The 22,500-nt window shown below is 43.8% G+C and overlaps 1 protein-coding gene across 3 annotated transcripts in view; it reads right to left on the bottom strand.

The window, feature by feature from the left end:
- The window catches only part of triob (trio Rho guanine nucleotide exchange factor b), a 71,332-nt gene that overhangs the window by 34,222 nt on the left and 14,610 nt on the right, over window positions 1-22,500 (bottom strand). For all 3 annotated transcript variants that reach the window (XR_014533691.1, XR_014533692.1, XM_083541785.1), the window contains 16 exons: window positions 18,302-18,376; window positions 17,683-17,797; window positions 16,951-17,143; window positions 15,465-15,953; window positions 14,664-14,786; window positions 11,416-11,607; window positions 10,270-10,401; window positions 9,322-9,552; window positions 8,156-8,278; window positions 7,607-7,798; window positions 6,150-6,319; window positions 5,862-6,036; window positions 2,114-2,309; window positions 1,370-1,536; window positions 638-757; window positions 231-422 (listed from right to left, as the gene is read on the bottom strand). Coding sequence is in view for 1 of the 3 variants with exons in the window: in XM_083541785.1 (XP_083397911.1) it covers window positions 231-422; window positions 638-757; window positions 1,370-1,536; window positions 2,114-2,309; window positions 5,862-6,036; window positions 6,150-6,319; window positions 7,607-7,798; window positions 8,156-8,278; window positions 9,322-9,552; window positions 10,270-10,401; window positions 11,416-11,607; window positions 14,664-14,786; window positions 15,465-15,953; window positions 16,951-17,143; window positions 17,683-17,797; window positions 18,302-18,376 (2,885 nt within the window). In the remaining 2 variants the exon portion in view is untranslated. The remainder of the gene's footprint in view (window positions 1-230; window positions 423-637; window positions 758-1,369; window positions 1,537-2,113; window positions 2,310-5,861; window positions 6,037-6,149; window positions 6,320-7,606; window positions 7,799-8,155; window positions 8,279-9,321; window positions 9,553-10,269; window positions 10,402-11,415; window positions 11,608-14,663; window positions 14,787-15,464; window positions 15,954-16,950; window positions 17,144-17,682; window positions 17,798-18,301; window positions 18,377-22,500) is intronic.

Below are 22,500 nucleotides of genomic sequence, written 5' to 3'. Positions count from 1 at the left end.
GTTTGTGCTTGTTCTTCCTGAATTTCTGTAGTACTATAAACCCTTTAGACCTTCATCCACTTCCCCTTGTTCTCTCACTTCCTCTTTCCCTGCTTGGTTCATTCTGCAGAAATTTGTCCTCTAAAACTGCACCACTGTTCATTTGTCCTCAATCCCTGTAAATACTTTTACGCAGACTGCCTTGTTCCCTTGTTTGCTAGAAATGTTTGAAAGGTTCTGGTCTCCTTCACCTGCTCGGAGGTTTTGTAGAAGGCCACCGAGGCATTGACGAGTTTGAGTCGGTCCTCCATCTTAAGCATGAGCTGCTGCCAGTGAGACGCCACCTTCTCAGCGCACTCGCGGATGGTCTCGCCGTCGTAGTGAGCGGCCTGGAGCATGGCCTCGGCTTTCTGCTGCACCTGCAAGGCGCTCTGGTGTGTCTTCTACAGCACAGACAGAGGACAGGACACAGGGGGTGTGGGGCAGGAGACAGTGGGAGGGGGAGGGGGAGAACAGCAGTGCTTATTTCCCTAGAGGTCAGAACAATAACTAAGCCTTCCATACATTTAAGAAGTACATCAAAGTGAGACAGTGTGTGTGTGTGTGTGTGTGTGTGTGTGTGTGTGTGTGTGTGTGTGTGTGTGTGTGTGTGTGTGACCTCGATAGCATGCTGGAACTGCTCGTGTTCCCTCTGTAGCTGCTCGGCCTCCTGCAGTGAACTGGCTGTGATCAGACCGGCGTTCAGCATGGACTCACCGTTACGGATCCATCCCAGGACCTGCAACACACACACACACACACACACACACACACACATAGGGTGCTCAGTGGTTAAGGCACTGGGTTACTAATTAGAAGGTCGGGGTTTAAGCCCCAGCATCACCAAGCTGCCACTCTTGGGCCCTTGAGAAAGGCCCTTAACCCTCTGTGCTCCAGAGGCGCTGTATCAGGTCTGACTCTGTGATCTGACTCTGTGATCTGACTCTGTGACTCTGTGATCTGACTCTGTGACTCTGTGATCTGACTCTGTGACTCTGTGATCTGACTCTGTGATCTGACTCTGTGACTCTGTGATCTGACTCTGTGATCTGACTCTGTGATCTGACTCTGTGATCTGACTCTGTGACTCTGTGATCTGACTCTGTGACTCTGTGATCTGACTCTGTGATCTGACTCTGTGATCTGACTCTGTGATCTGACTCTGTGACTCTGTGATCTGACTCTGTGACTCTGTGATCTGACTCTGTGATCTGACTCTGTGATCTGACTCTGGTTTACAAATAAGTTGCGATATGAGAAGAAAATAATTTCACTGTGCTTCGTATGTGTGTTTGTGTTGGTGTGTGTGTGTGTGTGTGTGTGTGTGTGTGTGTGTGTATGTATGTTTTACCTGTTTGACCTCGGCCTGTAGGTGGAGCAGTTGGACACACTGTTCCAGATGACGACGGTGCTGCTCGGCCACTGCATCCAGCTCCTGCTGCTTCTCATGCAGGAAGTCCAGCAGGTCCTGCACACGTGTGGCCATGTCCACGTCCCGATCACACAACAACTCTATACCTACAGAGAGAGAGAGAGAGGGGGGGGGGGGGGGAGTGAGAGAGAGAGAGAGAGAGAGAGAGAGAGAGAGAGAGAGTGAGAGAGATAATCCCTGTCCTATATGAAGCATCTAACACGAAAGGACAAAATGTGATTTTGCAAAGCTACACACACACACACACACACACACACACACACACCCCACACACACACACACACACACACACACACACACACACACACTTTACTCACATTTCACACCTGCCACCCAGAACTGCATTGGGCTAAACCTGGGAGACGACTTCACTAATGCAATTCTGTTAGGTGTGTGTGTGTGTGTGTGTGTGTGTGTGTGTGTGTGTGTGTGTGTGTGAGCAGAATGTCTAGTGATTTCTAGAGGATTACAGTAGTGTGACTGTGTGTGACTGTGTGTGTGTGTGTGTGTGTGTGTGTGTGTGTGTGTGTGTGTGTGTGTGTTAGTCTCTCTAACTTAGCATTAGCAGCTCCACCCCCTCTTAAGCCTAGTCGGTTAACCATCAATCTCAAACTCTCTCTCACACACACACACACACACACACACACACACACACACACACACCTGAGGTCTGCACTTCAGTGACGTACTGCAGCAGCTCCTGGCCCTGGTGGATGGCGTTGAACGTCAGGTTGTTCATGGTGAGCGTTTTCTCTGCGTGCTGCTGGAGTCTCTGCTCAGCTACGGTCAACTCCTCCGTATCGAACTCACCAAGCTGCTGAGATAACTCCTCACTCCACGACTCCAGGTCTGAGATCACCTGCACACACACACACACACACACACACACACACACATACACACACTGGGATCAAGACCTGAATGAGCATGAGGATCCCAATTACACTCTCAATTACAAGTTTTATCATTCTGTGTGCGTGTGCGTGTGTGTGTGTGTGTGTGTGTGTGTGTGTGTGTGTGTGTGTATACGATTACGTTACACTGCTATTAAGTAAGTCAGCTGTAGTGATGATAATTAGGAGTGTGTTTCTCTCTGAGACACTGTTGTGTTTCAGTACAAGTACAAAATATTAATTAGGCATTCATTTACTGTGAAGCCACGCCCACTTCACTATCACTTAAACACACAGGACACGCCTCCTTCACTATCACTCAAACACACAGGACACGCCTACTTTATATAACTCACACACAGGACATGCCTTCTACACTATCACTCAAACACACAGGACACGCCCCTTCACTATCACTCAAACACACAGGACACGCCTACTTTATATAACTCACACACAGGACATGCCTTCTACACTATCACTTAAACACACAGGACACGCCTCCTTCACTATCACTCAAACACACAGGACACGCCCCTTCACTATCACTCAAACACACAGGACACGCCCCTTCACTATCACTCAAACACACAGGACACGCCCCTTCACTATCACTTAAACACACAGGAAACGCCTCCTTCACTATTACTCAAACACACAGGACACGCCTACTTTATATAACTCACACACAGGACACGCCTCCTACACTATCACTCAAACACACAGGACACGCCCCTTCACTATCACTCAAACACACAGGACACGCCTCCTTCACTATCACTCAAACACAGCAGTTGTGTTTGAGTGAAAGTAAAGTAGCAGGTTGCAGCAGGATCGCTAATAGGGCTTATTTGGCTACTTGAGTGCCCCTTGTGGTCAAAGGTGGTATAACATGCACTACACACACACACACACACACACACACACACATACACACACACACACACACACCTCCTGAAAGACATCATGTTTCGAATCACGTTCCAAATCATTATTGCACGCATGACATGAAGAACGTTACCTCACACCTGGAATGAGGAGAATCATCTTTGTCTCTTCTGTTTCTTTGTGTTGAGTTTAAAGCAGCCAAGTAGAAACCAGGAACAACGTGAAGAAACGGGGTGTCACACACACACACCCATACACACACACACACACACACACACACACACAGGTGCTCACACTGACAAGCTCGTCCCAGCAAAATAACTCAGAGGAGCTTCAGGTGTTGCAGGAGAACACCATCAATCTTCACATTCATGCCTGAGGACCTCAAACTGAGGACCTCAGTAATGATGCTCTGGATCGACCTGGATCTGAACCCTGAGTATCAGGTAACAGAAACCGAGACGCGAGTTTTTAATAGGAATCAGGTTCCACGAGATCAGGTGTCGGGGGGGTGGGGTGTTGATACTGAAACCCCCTTATATACAGTGAGGAAAATAAGTATTTGAACACGCTGCTATTTTGCAAGTTCTCCCACTTAGAAATCATGGAGGGGTCTGAAATTGTCATCATAGGTGCATGTCCACTGTGAGAGACATAATCTAAAAAAAAAAATCCAGAAATCACAATGTATGATTTTTAAACTATTTATTTGTATGATACAGCTGCAAATAAGTATTTGAACACCTGTCTATCAGCTAGAATTCTGACCCTCAAAGACCTGTTAGTCTGCCTTTAAAATCTCCACCTCCACTACATTTATTATCCTAAATTAGATGCACCTGTTTGAGGTCGTTAGCTGCATAAAGACACCTGTCCACCCCATACAATCAGTAAGAATCCAACTACTAACATGGCCAAGACCAAAGAGCTGTCCAAAGACACTAGAGACAAAATTGTACACCTCCACAAGGCTGGAAAGGGCTACGGGGAAATTGCCAAGCAGCTTGGTGAAAAAAGGTCCACTGTTGGAGCAATCATTAGAAAATGGAAGAAGCTAAACATGACTGTCAATCGCCCTCGGACTGGGGCTCAATGCAAGATCTCACATCGTGGGGTCTCAATGATCCTAAGAAAGGTGAGAAATCAGCCCAGAACTACACGGGAGGAGCTGGTCATTGACCTGAAAAGAGCTGAGACCACCGTTTCCAAGGTTACTGTTGGTAATACACTAAGACGTCATGGTTTGAAATCATGCATGGCACGGAAGGTTCCCCTGCTTAAACCAGCACATGTCCAGGCACGTCTTAAGTTTGCCAATGACCATTTGGATGATCCAGAGAAGTCATGGGAGAAAGTCATGTGGTCAGATGAGACCAAAATAGAACTTTTGGGTTATAATTCCACTAAACGTGTTTGAAGGAAGAAGAATGATGAGTACCATCCCAAGAACACCATCCCTACTGTGAAGCATGGGGGTGGTAGCATCATGCTTTGGGGGTGTTTTTCTGCACATGGGACAGGGCGACTGCACTGTATTAAGGAGAGGATGACCGGGGCCATGTATTGCGAGATTTTGGGGAACAACCTCCTTCCCTCAGTTAGAGCATTGAAGATGGGTCGAGGCTGGGTCTTCCAACATGACAATGACCCGAAGCACACAGCCAGGATAACCAAGGAGTGGCTCTGTAAGAAGCATATCAAGGTTCTGGCGTGGCCTAGCCAGTCTCCAGACCTAAACCCAATAGAGAATCTTTGGAGGGAGCTCAAACTCCGTGTTTCTCAGCGACAGGCCAGAAACCTGACTGATCTAGAGAAGATCTGTGTGGAGGAGTGGGCCAAAATCCCTCCTGCAGTGTGTGCAAACCTGGTGAAAAACTACAGGAAACGTTTGACCTCTGTAATTGCAAACAAAGGCTCCTGTACCAAATATTAACATTGACTTTCTCAGGTGTTCAAATACTTATTTGCAGCTGCATCATACAAATAAATAGTTAAAAAATCATACATTGTGATTTCTGGATTTTTTTTTTTAGATTATGTCTCTCACAGTGGACATGCACCTACGATGACAATTTCAGACCCCTCCATGATTTCTAAGTGGGAGAACTTGCAAAATAGCAGAGTGTTTAAATACTTATTTTCCTCACTGTATATATGGACAAAAGTTTGTGGACACCTGGCCATAATATTTGTATGTGACCAACATCTCATTCCACATTGAGTCTCTATTTAGCTACAAGAAGGGGTTTAGTAAAGTCAGGTATGTAGGTGGGATTCACATTCATCCTAAAGGTGTCTAAAGGCTCTATAGCAGGATATCTTCCACATCTTCCAACCCCATGGAAAGCAGATGGAGCTGGAACAGGTTTATGGAACAGGTTTGGGTCTCCAAGTTTAAGTGAGGGAAGAATTTCATGCTCCTGCATACAAAGAGGTTCTGTACAACTACAAACAGTTCACTGAAGATCTCCATACGGCTTAAATACGTCAGGTGTCCCAAAACCTCCAATATAGTGTTTTAATATATAAATAAAGTATAAAGTGCACTTTGGTAGACATCCTGTGATGCTGCTGTAGAAAAGGAACACGTTTTTTTTAGCTAGCAAGTAGGAACGAATGAAGGAACTCACGTCGATGGCGTCCCTCTCGAAGAGGCGCAGCTGGAGAAAAAGCTCGAGTTTGATCTTGCGCTCCTGAAAGAGCTCCTCCATGCGAGCCTGAGCCTCATCCAGCTGCTGCAGGACGCTCTCGATGTGTGCCATGGAGCTGTTGTGCGGCGTTTTATTACTGGAAATGGCCGAGTCTCTGTCGAGGGGGAAACGGCGCACGTCAGACGTCTAGCATCAGACTGTTTACCGTGAATTCCACAGAACTCTTGTCTGCTTCCAAGCAGGTGATTGGGTGTGATATTTCCTCACCTGAGCTGCTGGATGAGCTCCTCGCCCTCCTTGATGACATTGACGGTGCACTGCAGTGTGGTCTGCTGCTGCTGCCCGTAACGCTTGATCAGATCCTGCACGGCCTCCACCGACTCGGCGTACACGTCATCCAGCAGCTCCTTCTGCAGTTCCTCCAGCCACGTCCACAGCTGAAACCCAAGGAAAAGGTCAACAAGGCAACATCCAGACAACATCTGATCTCTTCCTCAATCTTCAACATCTGATATTTTCTGTAATTTATAAACACCAAATTCTTTCCAGATTCCCTTTTTAAAGCCTCCATTGGGTCAACGTTGGAATGTTCTATAAAAAGTAAATCTCGATGAACTAAAAACAATGCTGTCTAACGCAAGTCTGATATTTTACACTTAAGCTCAGTGGGTAAGACGATGTAATCTGATCAGAAGGTCATGAGTTCAAATCCCAGCATGGGAATGCAGTGAAGGACGATCCTGGGTCTACATGAAGGTTAGAGCAGAGTTCCTTCAAACTTCAACAGTGACTGAATACTTTCTACTCGGTCTTTTTGTTCCAGATTTAAAGATATAAACCTGATAAAAGGACAAACGGATGGGAGGGAAAAACTCAGCGCTCCTGGTGCTGGTGCCATCTGCTTCTTCTGGCATGAAAAAGAAAATGGAGCTCAAATCCCAGCAAGTCTTTTCTTCCGCTTTTCTTCCCTTCTCCCCTTTTTCCACGTCCCCTTCCATGATGTCCATCCCGCAGTCAGACGTGGATCTGGAACCCTGTTCTGGGCTCCGTCCTGCAGATAGCAGATGGCTAGCCTCGCGCCATATGGGCACATTAAGATAAGTGTTATTTTAGAGTATTTACTACGCCATCGCTGATGATACACATTTATGGTTGCTAATGCATGAGCACGCACAGGGGCGATAGTCCAGAGTCCACCGACGCGCCAATAAACGCCGATGGGATGCGGTTTCAGGATAAAGAAGGGAAGTTTGGGCTTCGCTAACAGAACCAGCTAAACCAGTACTGGTGCGTTGTATAAAACTGAACACCTACAGCAACTGATGTTCATGTGCAAGAAACTACAAAACACGCAGACGCAGCCTTCGCTTTATAAAAAACAGTTTACAAATTCTTACTTTTATATTTTTGAAAACTGAACAGGGCAACAGAATGAAAACACGAATATTTAGGATTTGAACTCACAACCTTCTCAAAAGAAGCCACAACTGACCACCACTTTATCTGATCTCTTATGCTTTCATTAGTGAGATGTCTAGACGGCGTCTAATTCTTTTCAGGGACGCAGGAAAGTCAACTAAAGTCTAATTTGAGAAGGTCCGTATCGAGGCGGAACCCGCACCGACCCGGTCTCATTATCGGCACAGAACCAGAGAACGGAGGTCTCCCTGGCCGAAACTTTCCACCGAAATCCTGCAGAAGAATGTGGTTATAAAAACACGCACCTCTTTGCCGTGAGTATGGAAGGCCACGGACATATCCAGCAGGACCTTTCTCTGCTCCACACGCCTCACAAAGTCCTGGATGCGGTCCTGTAACTGGTGGGCAGCCTGGTAGATCTCCTCAGGGTCACACTCGCTGGTCTGGGCCAGCTGTTCGGCAGCCTCCAGCAACTTATCGGCGTTAGTGTACGTGTTCTGAAGAAGATACGATCAAACTCGTGTACACGTCGATCCACAGAGAACAAATCACATTTTAATGGGACCTCATTGGCTTTCCATTATTTCCTTTAGGTTGCTTGATCTTTATGGAAGCTGGTCTGCTACGTTATTAGCTCTTTATGAGAAGTTCCTCAGACGACTCCATTGGTAAATCATTTGAGTTAGAATAGTTTACATTAGCATTAGCATTAGACTTGCTGCTTAATGACTCGTCACATTCAATCAGTAACAAAGTTCTAAGTTTACTAGAAGTGACAATTTCTCTTTTTGATCGAAGGAACCACAGAAGACCAGACAACATAAGGGCACTGAAGGTAACGTTCTTGTCCGTACCTGCGCCACCTCTTCGAAATCTTCATGGCGTTTCTGCAGCGCCCGGGCTCGGTGCAGGGACTTCCCCACGCCCGTGTGCTTACTGAGGAACGCCTCGCCATGATTCTCGATCCAGTCCAGCACCTGATCACAGCAGGGTTGGGGTTAAAACAAAAACAGGGGGTAGAAGAACCACAAGGGGGCTCCTGTGAGCAAAATGACTTCAGCACTTCACACTTGAGAAACGCAGCGGTGTACCACGTTGTTCGGCGGAGTTTGATTTCAGACCGCGTCGTTTTAAACCCACCAGACGCTCAGTCTGGGACTTTATGGACTCGTAAAACTGTGCGCCATGTCGAGGACCAGATTTGAAAAAGAACCAGCATTGAAGATATGAAACACTAAGGAGTAGCGACGACACGGTGGTGTCATGTGACCTAACAGGAACCTAATTATTTCCCAGTCAGACATTTGTTAATGGAGGAATAGTTCTCTTTTTGATACAGCACCATGGTGGCATATGGAATTCTGAACGTTTCCATGTGCAGGAGTGTGTGTGTGTGTGTGTGTGTAGGGAGAGGGTGTATAAATTTGAAGGAAGAAAAGCCATGCACATGTGTTTTAGAGAAGGTTTGGGTGGAAATAAAGGAACGAGCTATGGTGATGTCTACCTAAAGTCGCTTTGATCATCTTGCCCCGAGAAAAGTTGAGTTTTTGTGTATTTAAGGGCACCGACCAAAATCCTTTTTTACGGGTGGAGACGATCCATAAACGTCGAGCATTTCAGTTAAATATTTGCAGCTGCAGTAATTAAGAATTTAAATCTACGTTACGTTTGTTGAGATCAAACGCAATAAAAAAAATCTGATGAACCGTATCAAGGACGAGAAGACTAGAGTTTCTTCTACTCTGTTTAGCCTTTTAACAATAGAAACTAGTTTCGTGACACGCCAACAGGTGGCAGCAGAGGGCTGCACGCAGTCACAGGGAGCACCGACCTTCGTAATTCAGGAAACAACGTGATCTCACATCTCTCCAGATTAGGCTGGAAAACAGTGTACGATTTGGAAAAACCGTAGAATTCCCAAACTCCTGAATCCCTAAGTAGCATTCCAGTTAGTAGTGATGTAAGTGCTGAATGGAGCCCCCCCAACTCGCCCCCTACACCAAATCCCGCTGGACGTTACCTGTTGGACATCTTGTTGAAAGACGCAGAGCTGCAGGCGCTGGTGCAGGCGAAGTTTGCGGTGCTGCAGGATGTTCTCCAGTTGGCGCTGGTGGTGCAGCACCTCGTGGATGATGTCCAGGACGTGGTGCACTGCCTTGGAGTAGTTGGCCGAGGCTGTTAATGAATCGGCGCTTCCTTGACTCAAAGGCCGCTGGAGTTTGTCCAACAGGGATTTTCCATCTTGACTCACCTAAAAAAAGAGAAAGTGGTCAACGTGATACTTATTAAAGCCTGATGACCAGGTTGGAGCCCTGATTTTTTGGGGTTTAGCTTCTTTGTTATTCCTAATCATTAAGTTCCAGAAGTTCTTTGCTAAAGAAAAAGAACTTCATAGCATGATCCTGTCACCACATGGTTTTCTTTGAATTGTAAACTTTCTTGTTCATATCTTTCACACCTTTCGACAACGAGCTTTTCAAGGACTTCACTTGGCTTCAGAAAAAGGTTGAAACCAAACCCTTGACATCTTGTTAAAGATCCCTAAATTTCTACCACCATCGTAAAAATGCTCCAGATCCAAGCAGATCTCTTCAAGTTCCACAGATTTCCTCTATCATGAGCTCCGGTCTCTGCTAAAAAAAAAAAAAAAGCTTCACCATGGGTATGGGTTTATCTTGTCGTTCTTGTTCTTCTACACATTTCTACATGATAAGATCCTGTACATACTTTGCAGGATCTGCTAGAAACACTGATTGAATCAAATGAGTTCCTTGGTTTTGACTGGCGCTCCAGTCCATGCTAAAAACAGACATGATGCCACCATCATCCTGCTTCACCATGCTTATGGTGTTCTTGTTTTCCATGAACAACTTTCAGCTGAAAACCCGACAGAAACAGTACACCGTCATAATGACCAGACCTGAACCAGCACAACCACCATTAACAAAACGAGGGTGAAAGAAGGTACCTCAGAGTATGCGGCGGTGATGTGCTCGTAGAGCCCCTGGTGGTGGTGAATGGTATCCTCCAGGTCCTGGAGCTCCGAGGGCAGTTCCCCATCACCACATGCTTTACACCACGACTCCACATTACTCAGGTACTGAGACACAGGATGCAGAGTTTTTGCGGTTTACACGTGCGATTCAACAAACATGATTCAAATACAGTGATTTCAATGAATGAATCAATGAAAGCATTTCAGGCAAAAATCCGTCCTTTGTTACGAGAAAATGAAATAACGGATCATAAAAACACAGATTTATACGTCTAATGTCTGAAAGCCTGTCTTTTCTTCTTTCCTTTTTTTTTTCCAGAAAGCAGAACAGAAAACGCATCAAGCTAATGATGGTGCTGGAAACAAGCAATTACTGTTGAAAGAGGATGAGGATGATAAAAGACCAGACCTGATAGCAGTGCTCTCGTTTTCTCTCCTTCTGAAGACTCAATCACACACCAACAACAAAGGGCTTTTACGTTTTACTACAAACAGAAAATATTCTCTCTCTACATGCCTGACGACTGAAACGATAAAATCTTATGTGGTTTCGGGGCGATCTATATTCTCTGAATGTGCAAAAGTTTACGCTCCCTTTAAAACCAAATGCAGACCATGTGAACCAACAAAAACCAACCAAAAACAAAGAGATTTTTCTTCTCCTTCTTTCTGGGTGTCCACCTTTATGAGGTTCTTCTCCGAACTTTTAGCACAAAATTGGAGACACACAATTGTATCGGAGGTCTTTGGATGGTGTGGCAGGAGATTTCACTTGAACTTGGAGACCCAAACCTGCGTTGGAAGATGTGGAAGATCTCCTGCTATAGAGCTCTGAACACCTTTAGGATGAATGTGAACGCTGACTGCACCCCAGACCTTCTCACCTACATCAGTACCTCAATTTACTAACACCCTTATAGCTGAATGACTCTCCTTAAATCTCCACAACATCTAGTGGAACAGCTTCCTAGAAGAGAGGAGGTCTCTATAACAGTGAACGGAGACTAAATGTGAAATGATGTTCACAAAACAAACTTTTGCCCATATAGTATATTATTATCTTGGTATCTTTGCTATGGAAAGTTTTTTCCACTGATAATGCTGTAATTGCGCTGCTACCTGGTCTGCTTTTTGATGGAAGTTGGCCGACATCTCCAGCATGGTGCTCCTCTCATCCAGCGCCGAAGCGAAGGCCTTCCACTCTCGCTCGAGCTGCGCTGAGAGCTGCTGGATCTGCATTGCCGCGTAGTGACCACCATCCAGGAGCCGCTTGCCCACTGCTGCGATTCGGCTGATGTTCACGTACACGTTCTGCACGGAAACACACACACACACTCGTGAACTCTTCTGAAGCTCTGCTTTGTTGTTCAGATTGCATTCGATGTATTGGGTTCTATTGTTTTATTATTAATTTTTTATAATAAACATGTAATAGCAACTTCACTCATCACGAAAATGACATCATTGGCTTTCCATAAACCTCAATCCACTCCATAAACGGCATCAGTATGAACGTGTGAATGTTCTTTCATTATGTTATGTTGAATGTTATTTCTAAGTATCAAAAATGTATTATAAACTATAGTTATATGTGGTGAAAAATCATACATACTTGTTTAACTAATGCAGTTTGGAGTTCAAAGTTCGAGTGCAAAAAAAAAACAAAAAACAATCTAATTTACAGCACAATCAAATCCAATGCCTCAAACATTAATGGACATTAAATGAGAGACAGGAAGCTGGTCTTGATGATTAATCAGCACCGATAGTTGATTGCTGTCAGCCAGAATACATACCGATAGTTTTTCCGGGTTGCATTATACAGCACGACAGCGGCCTCTAGAGGCGAATCACTAATGCAATATGCTGATTAGTGTTTTATTCATTTCGATGTAACTTTTTTTTGTTTGTTTGTTTGTTTTTTTAAGTGATTTTTGTTTTAGTTTGAATTTATTTTATTTAGCACATTTTCATTATTCTTTTTATACCAATGTTCAGTACTACTTTACATGGTGTTTGTGCTTTTTTTTTTACTGGATGATTAATCGGCAAGTACGATGCAGTCTAGCTATTGGTATCGATTAATCGGTTGAGCTCTACAACTTATTTTTATATCCGACTTTTTCAGTCATATGGGGTTCTTCCCACTACTGAACCCCTTTGGGATGAATGTAAACACTGACTGCACCCCAGGCCTCCTCACCTTCACACCTTCATCACTACCTGCCTTTACTTGCACACATGTAGCTAAATAAATCTCCAAAAAATCTAGTGGAACATCTTCCTAGAAAAGCAACTACAGGAGCACCACACTTAGCTTTTCTAGATAAATGGGAAACGTAGACAGACCGGGTCACCACATGGATCACGTTACAACATCATGGCCAAGCCAAGAAACCATGACACGTGGGTACAGACTTGTGTCTCTTTTACTGGGGGTGGGAAAAGAAAAAACCGTGACGGTGAAGCAAATCGATTTCTATAAAGAGTCTAGATTTGTATTTATTATTGCCAGGAAAACTGTACCACCTGTAATTCACCATGTCATAGCAGAAAAATCGTTACTGACCCTGTGCATCACTTTAGAGCCCATTTATGCCATTTAGCAGATGCCCTTCTCCAGAGAGTTAGGGGCCTTGTTCAAGGGCCCCGCAGTGGAAGCTTAGTGGTGCTGAGATCTGAACTTGTGACTTTCCAATCCAAAGTCCAGCAACAGTTAAAAACTGTTGATGTTCATAATTAAAAACAAAGTTAATAAAAAAACTACAAGCAATTTTTTAGTTTTGTGTTTTTTCCCCATCTGTACTGAAATTCATCCAAAACGTGACTCACAGGTACGCACTCAACTGTGTACCGTTACACCACGAAAATCACGAGGCGGAGTGCAAAAGGGTTTCCAGTTACACTAAGACGTGAGATGATCTACGTGTATGGGGAAATAATCCTTGAATAGAATGATGGTTTTGATGGCTGTACGTCCGAGTAGAAAAGTCATTTGAATCCTTCTCTCTGGTGCCATCAATCGCTGAAGCTCAGATATTGAATGAAAGGGTTACAACGAGATATTTAATGGGCCGCGGAATAAGCTGTGGCGGTCTCGTTAAATGCGTATTGAATTTGTTAATCAATACACCTGAGGCTAAAAGCTTATTGAAAGAAACAGGAAGTGAGAGAAGACCAGACCAGGGGAGGAGGAATAACACACAAAAAAAGCATGAAATCTATTAGCAGTCCCACCAGGCAACCAGAACATCCAAGAACCTCGTCTTAGTCATGAAAAACAAGTCGGTAGTTAACGAGTTTAGCGCATTAATAAAGCGAGTGCTCATGACAACATTCTTTATTCTGCCCTGATAATGTTTTTCATTCAGTACCAGTTCCCTCTGAGTGCAGCTTCGGGCTAAAACACTGCAATCATCTCCATGTTTACAACATCATGCTCCTGAAATGTCATGAGGAGTGACGTGAGGAAACGACTCAGACTGGAAGAGTGGAGAGGTGAACTTCTTTGTGTTTTCTGCACATAACCTGAGATGTTGCGATACTTTGCACATGAACGTCCAGTAGAAAAGGAACGAATCGCTCTTTGAGGCGACTCACGTTATAACACACCGTTCACGAACGACTCGTCACTCATCTACAACATGCTGGAGACACTTGAAGAAGGATCTTGAGCTACTTGTCCATGCAGAACATTTGAGCCTAATTTATATTCATAGGTTGCTGTTCAAATCAGATCAAAGTGACCTTTTTCAAAGTTCTAACGAAGGCCAAGTGTGAAACTCCTGAGGCCATTTGGCCTCATTTTAGCTGAGGTTCTTACTTGCAGGAAATATCAAACCTACTTTCCTACACACCTTCCTTCCTCAATCCTGAAAACTTTTTCTCTCTCCTCTTGTTCATTACTGCTGCTTCCACTCGTCTGTGTTTCCAGTCTAAAAAACAACTTCCTAAAAAACCCCACATCCTCTCATGCATCCTCCCAGTGATCGCATTAATCCATGACCCGGTCCCCAGAGAGAACCGAACGAGGTTTTCCTCCCAGCTATTACAGCTCAATTCAACAGTCAATAGTTGCACATACACACAAGGTGACCCATCGCTCCACACAATCCCTCCACACAATCCCTCCACACCATCGCTCTACACCATCGCTCCACACCAATTCTCCACACCATCGCTCCACACCATCGCGCCACACCATCGCTCCACACCATTGCAGACCCCCATCCAGATCAGCACTGATCTCTACACGGTTTCTTTCAAATACAACCTCTTCATTACAGTTTCATACAGAATTACTACACCAATCTACTCACTGGTCAGAAGAGAGATGAAAAAAAACAGGTGAAGATGAAGACTGTTACCATGCAGTTCATAGCAAAGTGGTTATGCTGGGTCTGCAGCTCCAGGACGTGCTGGTGGTTGGCACCGATCTCGGTGTAGCTGGTCAGGAAAAGGCCCTTGTTGTGAACAATCCAGTCAAACATCTACAAAGACGGTAAACGGAGACAGGTGAAGAATCAGACATCAAACACAACCAGCAAACTTTCACTCATTAGGGGAAAAACCCCAATCTAGCGAGCCAAGCGCTAAGATACAAAACGCTAGCGTTAGCTCCACTAGCAGAAGTACTGCAGAAAAAAGATACTAATGTTTCTGATCGTCTCATTTAAATTTTACTTCATTCATTTTAATGATATTTAATTAATCAATGTTAATTAATTAACATATTCATTCATTTAACAGCATTAGCGCTAACCACCCCAACTTCATTAGCACCTAGCGCACCATTCAGAACCTGAGCCTGAGTCTGAGCCTCAACCCTTTGAGGGAAAAAAGATCATTCCAACAATTTCCAAATCCATTCAATACAATTCAACTGGAAGCTCATTGGCTATCAGTAAATACCATCAACCAGTAATAAGCACATTAATGCTAGTGATCAGTACCAGTTAGTGTGATGGACTGTAGTATTTAAACGAGCATTCATTCAGTCGTTCTTACACTGTAGATACAACGCTACAATTAACAGGGACCATTTGAGGACCACTGCCAAGAACTGTGAGGAATCGATGGTGGTGGATTTAAGCCCATTTATTTATTACCATCCAAATCATTTACCCTCATAAACAGAGTTCAACCTTTATCGCTGTAATCCTACGAACCTTCTCAGCGTCCTGCTCAAAGAGCCTCAGCTGGAAGCACTGGTCCAGTTTAAGCTTTCGGCTGTGCCAGGCCTGGTGCATGTGTTGTCGTGCAGCACGCAGTTCCTCCAGCAGAGCGGAGATCTTGGGCATCAGGCCCTGTACGTCTTCACCGGTCTTTTGTCCAAACTGTACACGCTGCAGCAGGTGCTGACCCTCAGACTCCAGTTCCTCAGTTGGAGCCTTTGCTAGACGCTTCTTCAGAGCACTGTGTTCGTCCATGGCACATCGCGCCACCTCAAGGTCAACGGGAAGCTCTCGACGTGACACCAGCTCCTGGAGCTCCATGAGGCGTCCGAGTGCACGTGACACATTACCTGCAAACTCCTCAAAGGCCACACGAACCTCAATCCACTCTTCATGATCATAGTCTAGGCTTCCTTCCAGATCAGCAGTCAGCTGTGATGGGTCCACCACCTTCGACAAGCCCTCCAGAGATACCATTATAGTCTAGAGTAATGCAAGAAGAAAACATTACATCACTAAGGAATGTAGCTCACCATTTCCAGAAAAGATTTTGAACCTGGTGGACTCACTACACTAGCTCGCCCAGAGGTGTGAATGTGTGTTTGGTCCTATCTGAGGTGTATCTTTGGCTAGCTAAATTTTTGGCTATCTCAATGGCAAACCTTTATTTTAGTATTTCTGCATTTATTTAAAAACCGGACTAAGATGGCAAGATAATGCTAATGCAAGCCAGAAAAACCAAACACTTATCATAACATTATCTTCTTCTTCTTCTTTCTTTTCTTCACTTCTCTAACACACTCTCCATTACTCTACACTGTTGAACCCAGGTACCTGAGCTCCTCCAATAATCAATATTACACTAGCTCACTAAATCAGCTAAAAGGCAGGAATTTGCAAATAAAATCTTTTTCATACGTTTCTCAATGCACTCTGAATGAAAATAGATTACAATACAAAAACTGACCACTGAAAATCATGAAATTGTTTACTTTTTTCATTCTGTTATTATGTTTTCTTATAATGAAATGTGCATTAGCACTAATGTAGCTAGAAACTATGAAATGATAATCAACATTATACTATCTGACAAAATCTTAGCTAGCAAGTAACAAATTATTAAATAATGTCAGTGAATTTTTTACAATGGCAACAATTTCAACTTTTTGTCAAGGAACAAATTTTATACCAATGTGTTAATAAACATTACATTAGCAAACAAAATGTTATCATGTTTGTGTGTTGGCTGGAACTGAAATCGCTAATGTTAGCTAAAAGGCTATTGGTGTGTCTCTTGGCTTAAATAGGTCGGGTCTAATTTTAGCAGCTCTGGTTTTGACAGTAACTCGGCCAAAGCCGGTGTTTAGCAGGAGACTGGATCATTATCATAGCTTGAGCATTACATTAGCACAGAAAATCTTCTGAAACCTCGCACCCCATTCTCCATCCCTTTGTCGTGACTAGAAGGTATACAGCGCACCTCAAACTCGAACTTGGAGCTGCCGAAATTGGTCCTCTGCTTCTGCCAGAAGTTGTCAGGTTTGATGATGAGCGCGACGTGGATGCAGGACGGAAACGATTCCTGCAGGATCTTCAGTAAGGGCTTGATGGAATCCCATTTGGAGCCTCGCATGTCCACGATGACTGTGAAGCCATGCCTGCTGACCTCCTCGCTGCAGAGAAATTACACTGCTGAGCGCAACAACATCTGGAGGAATGCGCTGAGGAACTGTACTACTCACCGTTACAGCGGAGGAGGAAAATAAAATACTTGTAAGAAAGTTCAACGTCCACAGCTGCACTTTCCATACAATCTGAGTCTTACATTAAAGAGAACTGAACACATGTGCTTCACTGATCATACTGACCACCCAAGGGGAGGGAGGGAGAGAGAGAGAGAGAGAGAGTGGGGAGAGAGAGTGGGGGAGAGAGGGTAAGAGAGAGAGACACAAAAAGAATTACTTAGAGAGAGTTGAATGAAGAAAGAAAGTCAGACAGAAAGAAAGAGAAATAGAGAGACAGAAAAAAAAGCTATCTATATAGGAAGATATAAAGAGACAGGGGAAAGTAATAAAGAAAATGGATGAGAGGAAGAGGAAAAGAGAATGGAAAGAGAGGCAAATAGAACAAATAAATAACAAATAACCCTTAGACTCAGACCCAGGAATGGATAGATGAATGAATGTAAACGGACCCGGAGATGAGCCCTGACCTGGGGATGCCTGCGAGGTAGGCAATGAGGCGTCGCAGATCCTCCTGTCTTATCCTGTCATGGTTGGTCCTGGATGGGAATGTGAGGACCGGACCTCCTCGTCTGTCTCGGCCTCCTGCAGGGAAGAACAACACCATAAGACATCACACACTGACCACCATCTCACTCCATCATTCTGACCATCCAAAAGGAGGGAGAGAGAGGTCACAAGCAGAGAAAGAAAGACGTGAACAAAAAGACAACAAAATAGAGAAAATAAAAGAAAGAAAGAAAGAAAGAAAGAAAGAAAGAAAGAAAGAAAGAAAGAAAGAAAGAAAGAAAGAAAGAAAGAAAGAAAGAAAGAAAGACATGAACATGGGGACAATAAGAGGCAAATCGAGAGACAGACAGACAGACAAGACTGTGATGCTCAAAAAGATACCAGTCTTATGCCCAGGTGTTTACATACTTTTGTCTATAATAGTGTACCAAATGAAAGAAAAGAAAAAAGGAAGAAAGAGTAGGTCTTCCCATCCACCACAGCTGGTCTGACCCCTCTCACTTCCAGCTGTTGCATTGACAGGATTCTGTTCTGCTATTCCACTTGTGTGAAGTGTGTTTAGTATGTGTGCCGACTCACCTGATAAAAACGCCACTTTCTCTTTCAGAATCGGCAGAACCTCGATGGCCTTCATCTCCTCATTCCTGTTGAACCCTACAGAGATTAAAGAGTAAAGCCGTTATCTATAAAATCTATCACAGACATGAAAAGCATACAGAATATCATATTATTGCAGTGGCACTTTCACGCTTTGGACCAGTGCATTGAAGCACTTGGTGCTCTTCTATCTTCTCACCAGATGGCATGGTGTTAATACCTGAGGAAGAGCTTGAAACAGCTAAAACCCAAACCCAAGGAGACCCAGAGCTGTTCCAGCATGACAATGCCTCGTGCACAAAGCCAGCTCCATGAAGATATGGGTTACATGGGTTGAACACCACTGGTTGAACATCCTATTGAACACCTTTAGGATGGATGTGAATGCTGCTTGCACCCCAGGCTTCCTCAACAAATCGGAAAAATCTAGAGGAACATCTTCCCAGAAGAGTAGGGGTTCAGCAAATTGAGACTAGATGTGGAATGGAATGTTTAACAATTACCTCCAATCTTGCTCAGATTTCTGTCCACCAAAACCCCAGCAGTTTCCTAAAACAGGCTTCCTTTTGCCTTTTTTTTTTTGCAAAGTGACATTCAGAGCATCCGAGAGAAAAGCGATCCACATCCCGCTCGTGAATTATTGACGTTTCTGGATGTGGACATTGTGTTTTTTAGTGCATGAAGCTCCAACCTCGTCGTTATCGATCTCATTAGCTCAGCCAGCGAGTCAGCAGTAGTCAGGCTTCGCTGCCCGTTATAAAGCATTATGTCACTGTGTTTAACTGCCATTGCACCGCATGACTTTGGGGAAACGATCATTCGCTGCAGCACGGTTGTTCAAATAAAAGACGATACGTGTAGAATGAGGCTTCTGGATCTTTTGGCTTGGGTTTTACGACCTGCTGTTAGGTTGTAGCTCCATCAATGGAGCCGTCAATCACGTTTTAGCCTTTGTTACGAGGTGGTATCAGAAGGTTTCGCTAGACGAGCTCTGTTTACATAAGTATTTCTCTATATTTCCACACTGTCACCTTTAAAATCCTCTCCCCGTGTTTTTCTGTCCTGGAAGTCTTTTTTTTTTGAAGCGTGTCAAAACTGAGAGCACGTTGTTTCAAGTGTGAGGAATAACACCAGCTCACGATGCACACAGGACGATGTTTTTTGACACACTTATGAAGGTCGGTGCTTCCTGTGACCGCGCATGCAGCCTCGTGCTGCCACCTGTTGGCGTGTTTCAAAACTAGTCTCTGAACTTTTTGATACCGCTTCGTATTAAACATTATGAGTTGGAATGATCAATTGTAAAAACCTCGTGACACCAAACATCCATTCATTATTGTTCCATCATTATGAGGTTTTCATCTGCCCCCTGATGGAGTGCAAACGGTTTTGTATTTTTTGTTTAACCCTCCATGGATCTTCAGGATTTTAATGTTGAGTTTCCGCAACTCCACCAACTGCTCTCAATAGCTGACCATATTTGAAACCCCATAACGCCTGAGGCGTCGAATCCAATCTGTCATCACCTACTTTTATTTTAAACCCACAGTTGGTTTACTGAGGACCTGCTGGGAGTCCACCAGCCCATTTTCAGGTGAAAACACTGCGGTAAATTGCCTTTGGATACTTTACGGTAAACTGACAACTTGCTTTTGAAGGAATACCAATAAACAATGATAAAAATGACTGTTCTCGAGCAAGCGATGTACATAAACGTCACAGCTTAGCGCAGTGATGAGTGATGCGTATCATTTCGATGCCCGGCAATGAACGACGAAGCCGAAGCGTGCAAATGTAGCAGCTCAGGGAGTGTGTGGGCGATAAATCTATGTAGCATAGAGCTAAAATCAGCGAGATAACACACAGGAGAGTTCTGTTAGAAGCGCTAACGTTCAGGCGTGTGTAAGACAAGCTTGTGTACTGAATAAATACATACCAATACAATCCTCTGTGACACAAAACAGCATTTATTCAGGCTAAAAAGCTCCGTTTTTACCTCACATTTAGCCTTTAGCACATAAAATACAACAAAAAGATAAAAGCAGAACAACATTCTGTACACAATGATATTATAGCAGATAAAACTGATAGCATCGACCATAATTCTAGTTTTTAGCTATGCTAATGCATTTAAGAAGAAGTTACAGGTCTGTGAGAGACAGAAATCTTGATTTTTTTTGTAGGTGATTAAATACTAATTTTACACTAAAATTTGCAAATAAATTCTTAAAAAATTAGACAATGTGATTTTCTGAATTTATTTCCTCATTTTGTCTCTCAGAGTTGAAGTGTACTGATGATGAAAACACTCCTCTCTCATCTTTTAAATGTTGAAGAGCTTTTCCGACAAACACTGGCTGGAAAGTTCCGGAATCTAAATGGAACGCTCTTTGATTTAAATATTTTGATTACAGCTTCTGCCCTGTAAGTACGTTAGTAATACGTTTCCAAACAGCTGAGAGTCTCCATCTTAGATCAGGCTATAACACTTAACTACAGATCATCCTCAGTGGTTCATCTCAAGCTAATGTCTTCATTTCGCCCTCAGCATGTCTCTGTAAATGAGCCGAGACTGGTGTTTACAGCCAAGACGCCCGACAGAGTGGAAGGAAAACACACTCCGCACTCCTGAACAGTCTTCCTGCTCGATTCCGGCTGAAACACCAGAAATAGTCTGCGGGAATGTAACCTGATATTGTGAAGTTTAACCTGTATTGATTTCAGAAAACGCTAAAATACGAACCATCACCAACCACACAATTAAAAGTCCTGCCCTGAAATTGCTCACAAAACCCAGCGTTCCAAAATCTCCTGAAAACTTAGTATCCGCTAAATCAGACAAACCTGCTACAAGGATATGTTCCTGTATCACTGCAAAAATGATGAACGAATAAAAAACCAATGATTTCAGAAGATACAGATTAGAAACGAGTTGAATGGTCTGCCAGTGCAGTGAGATAATAACACACAAGCTTTAGAAAAGAACAGATTAGCATTAAAACACTTATTTCAAGCCGTCAATTTACTTGTATTAACTTTAAACTGGCTTCATTTGCACGAAACCAGAGAACAAGAGAATTACTCTCAATTTAAGAATCATTCTATATTTTGTATTAAATGAGATTTTAGGGAGTTTTTGCAGTGTTTGGTTCCAGACTCCAGAAATACGAAATATTTCGTAATTGTAAAACTAGAAAAATGCTTCTCTCCATTGATGTTCAAATCAAAAGCATTCATGAACCATGAGCTGGTAAATGAATTATGCCGTGAGGGTCATCGACTAAATTTTCTGCACTGATTTGACTTTTCCAGTGAAGCATCACTGCAAATCAATACTGCAGCTCTGTTCCTCTGATGAAAGCTCTATTCGAGCATGACTTCACCCAGCACCAGTGCTCAAAAGCACACTGAGGGTGAAAAGGATGTAAATCATATGCCATGGTCTTCACAGTCACCGAGAGCTTCTGGAATGACACGTCAGACAGATCTCTCAAGCACTACCACCACCCCATCAGGTCATATCTTCTGGAATAATGGCATTCCGAGTTGAAGAATCCGTGCCAAACTGATCTGGAGGCTTCAACACGCCGTAATCTGGTCCTTTAATCAGTCGTCTTCTCTCTGTATTTAAAGTATTTCTAAAATGTAACCAGTGGTGCAGTTTGGTGTTCCAGTGGGAGGTCTTTCTCTGCAGCTCTGTATAGTTTGGCACAACTCTCAGGAAATGTGGGTGTCTGGCTTTGTGTTCTTCTCCCTCTCAGGGCCCCCCGGTATAATCACACTGAAATGGAAACTAAATGGAAACTATGGCTGTCTATAGATGTGTGTGTTACCCATTGCTCGTCTCCATCTCCTGTTTTTCTGGCTCCAGTCTACACATATGCAGCACAGCCTCGGAGGTGACCATGTGCCACTTGAGCAGCTTCGGGGATTCTGGATGAGAAAGACCAGGCCTTGGCTGGCTTTCTGATCCAACTGATCATCTCAGCTCATCTCATCTCATCCAATCTCATCTCATCTCATTCTGCCAGACCACATCAATCTACACCTTATCACCACTGGTGGAATTGTTGGAACGCTGCTCGTTATTAACATGTGCTCTGAATTAGAGGATAGTCAGAATACAATCAATTTAACTGGGAGCTTCATTTTTGAGGACTTGAGGAGAGAGAAAGAGGGGG

The sequence above is a fragment of the Silurus aristotelis genome (assembly GCF_946808225.1).
Source record: "Silurus aristotelis genome assembly, chromosome: 1".
Lineage (NCBI taxonomy): Eukaryota > Metazoa > Chordata > Actinopteri > Siluriformes > Siluridae > Silurus > Silurus aristotelis.
This window is presented reverse-complemented; position numbering and strand designations above follow the sequence as displayed.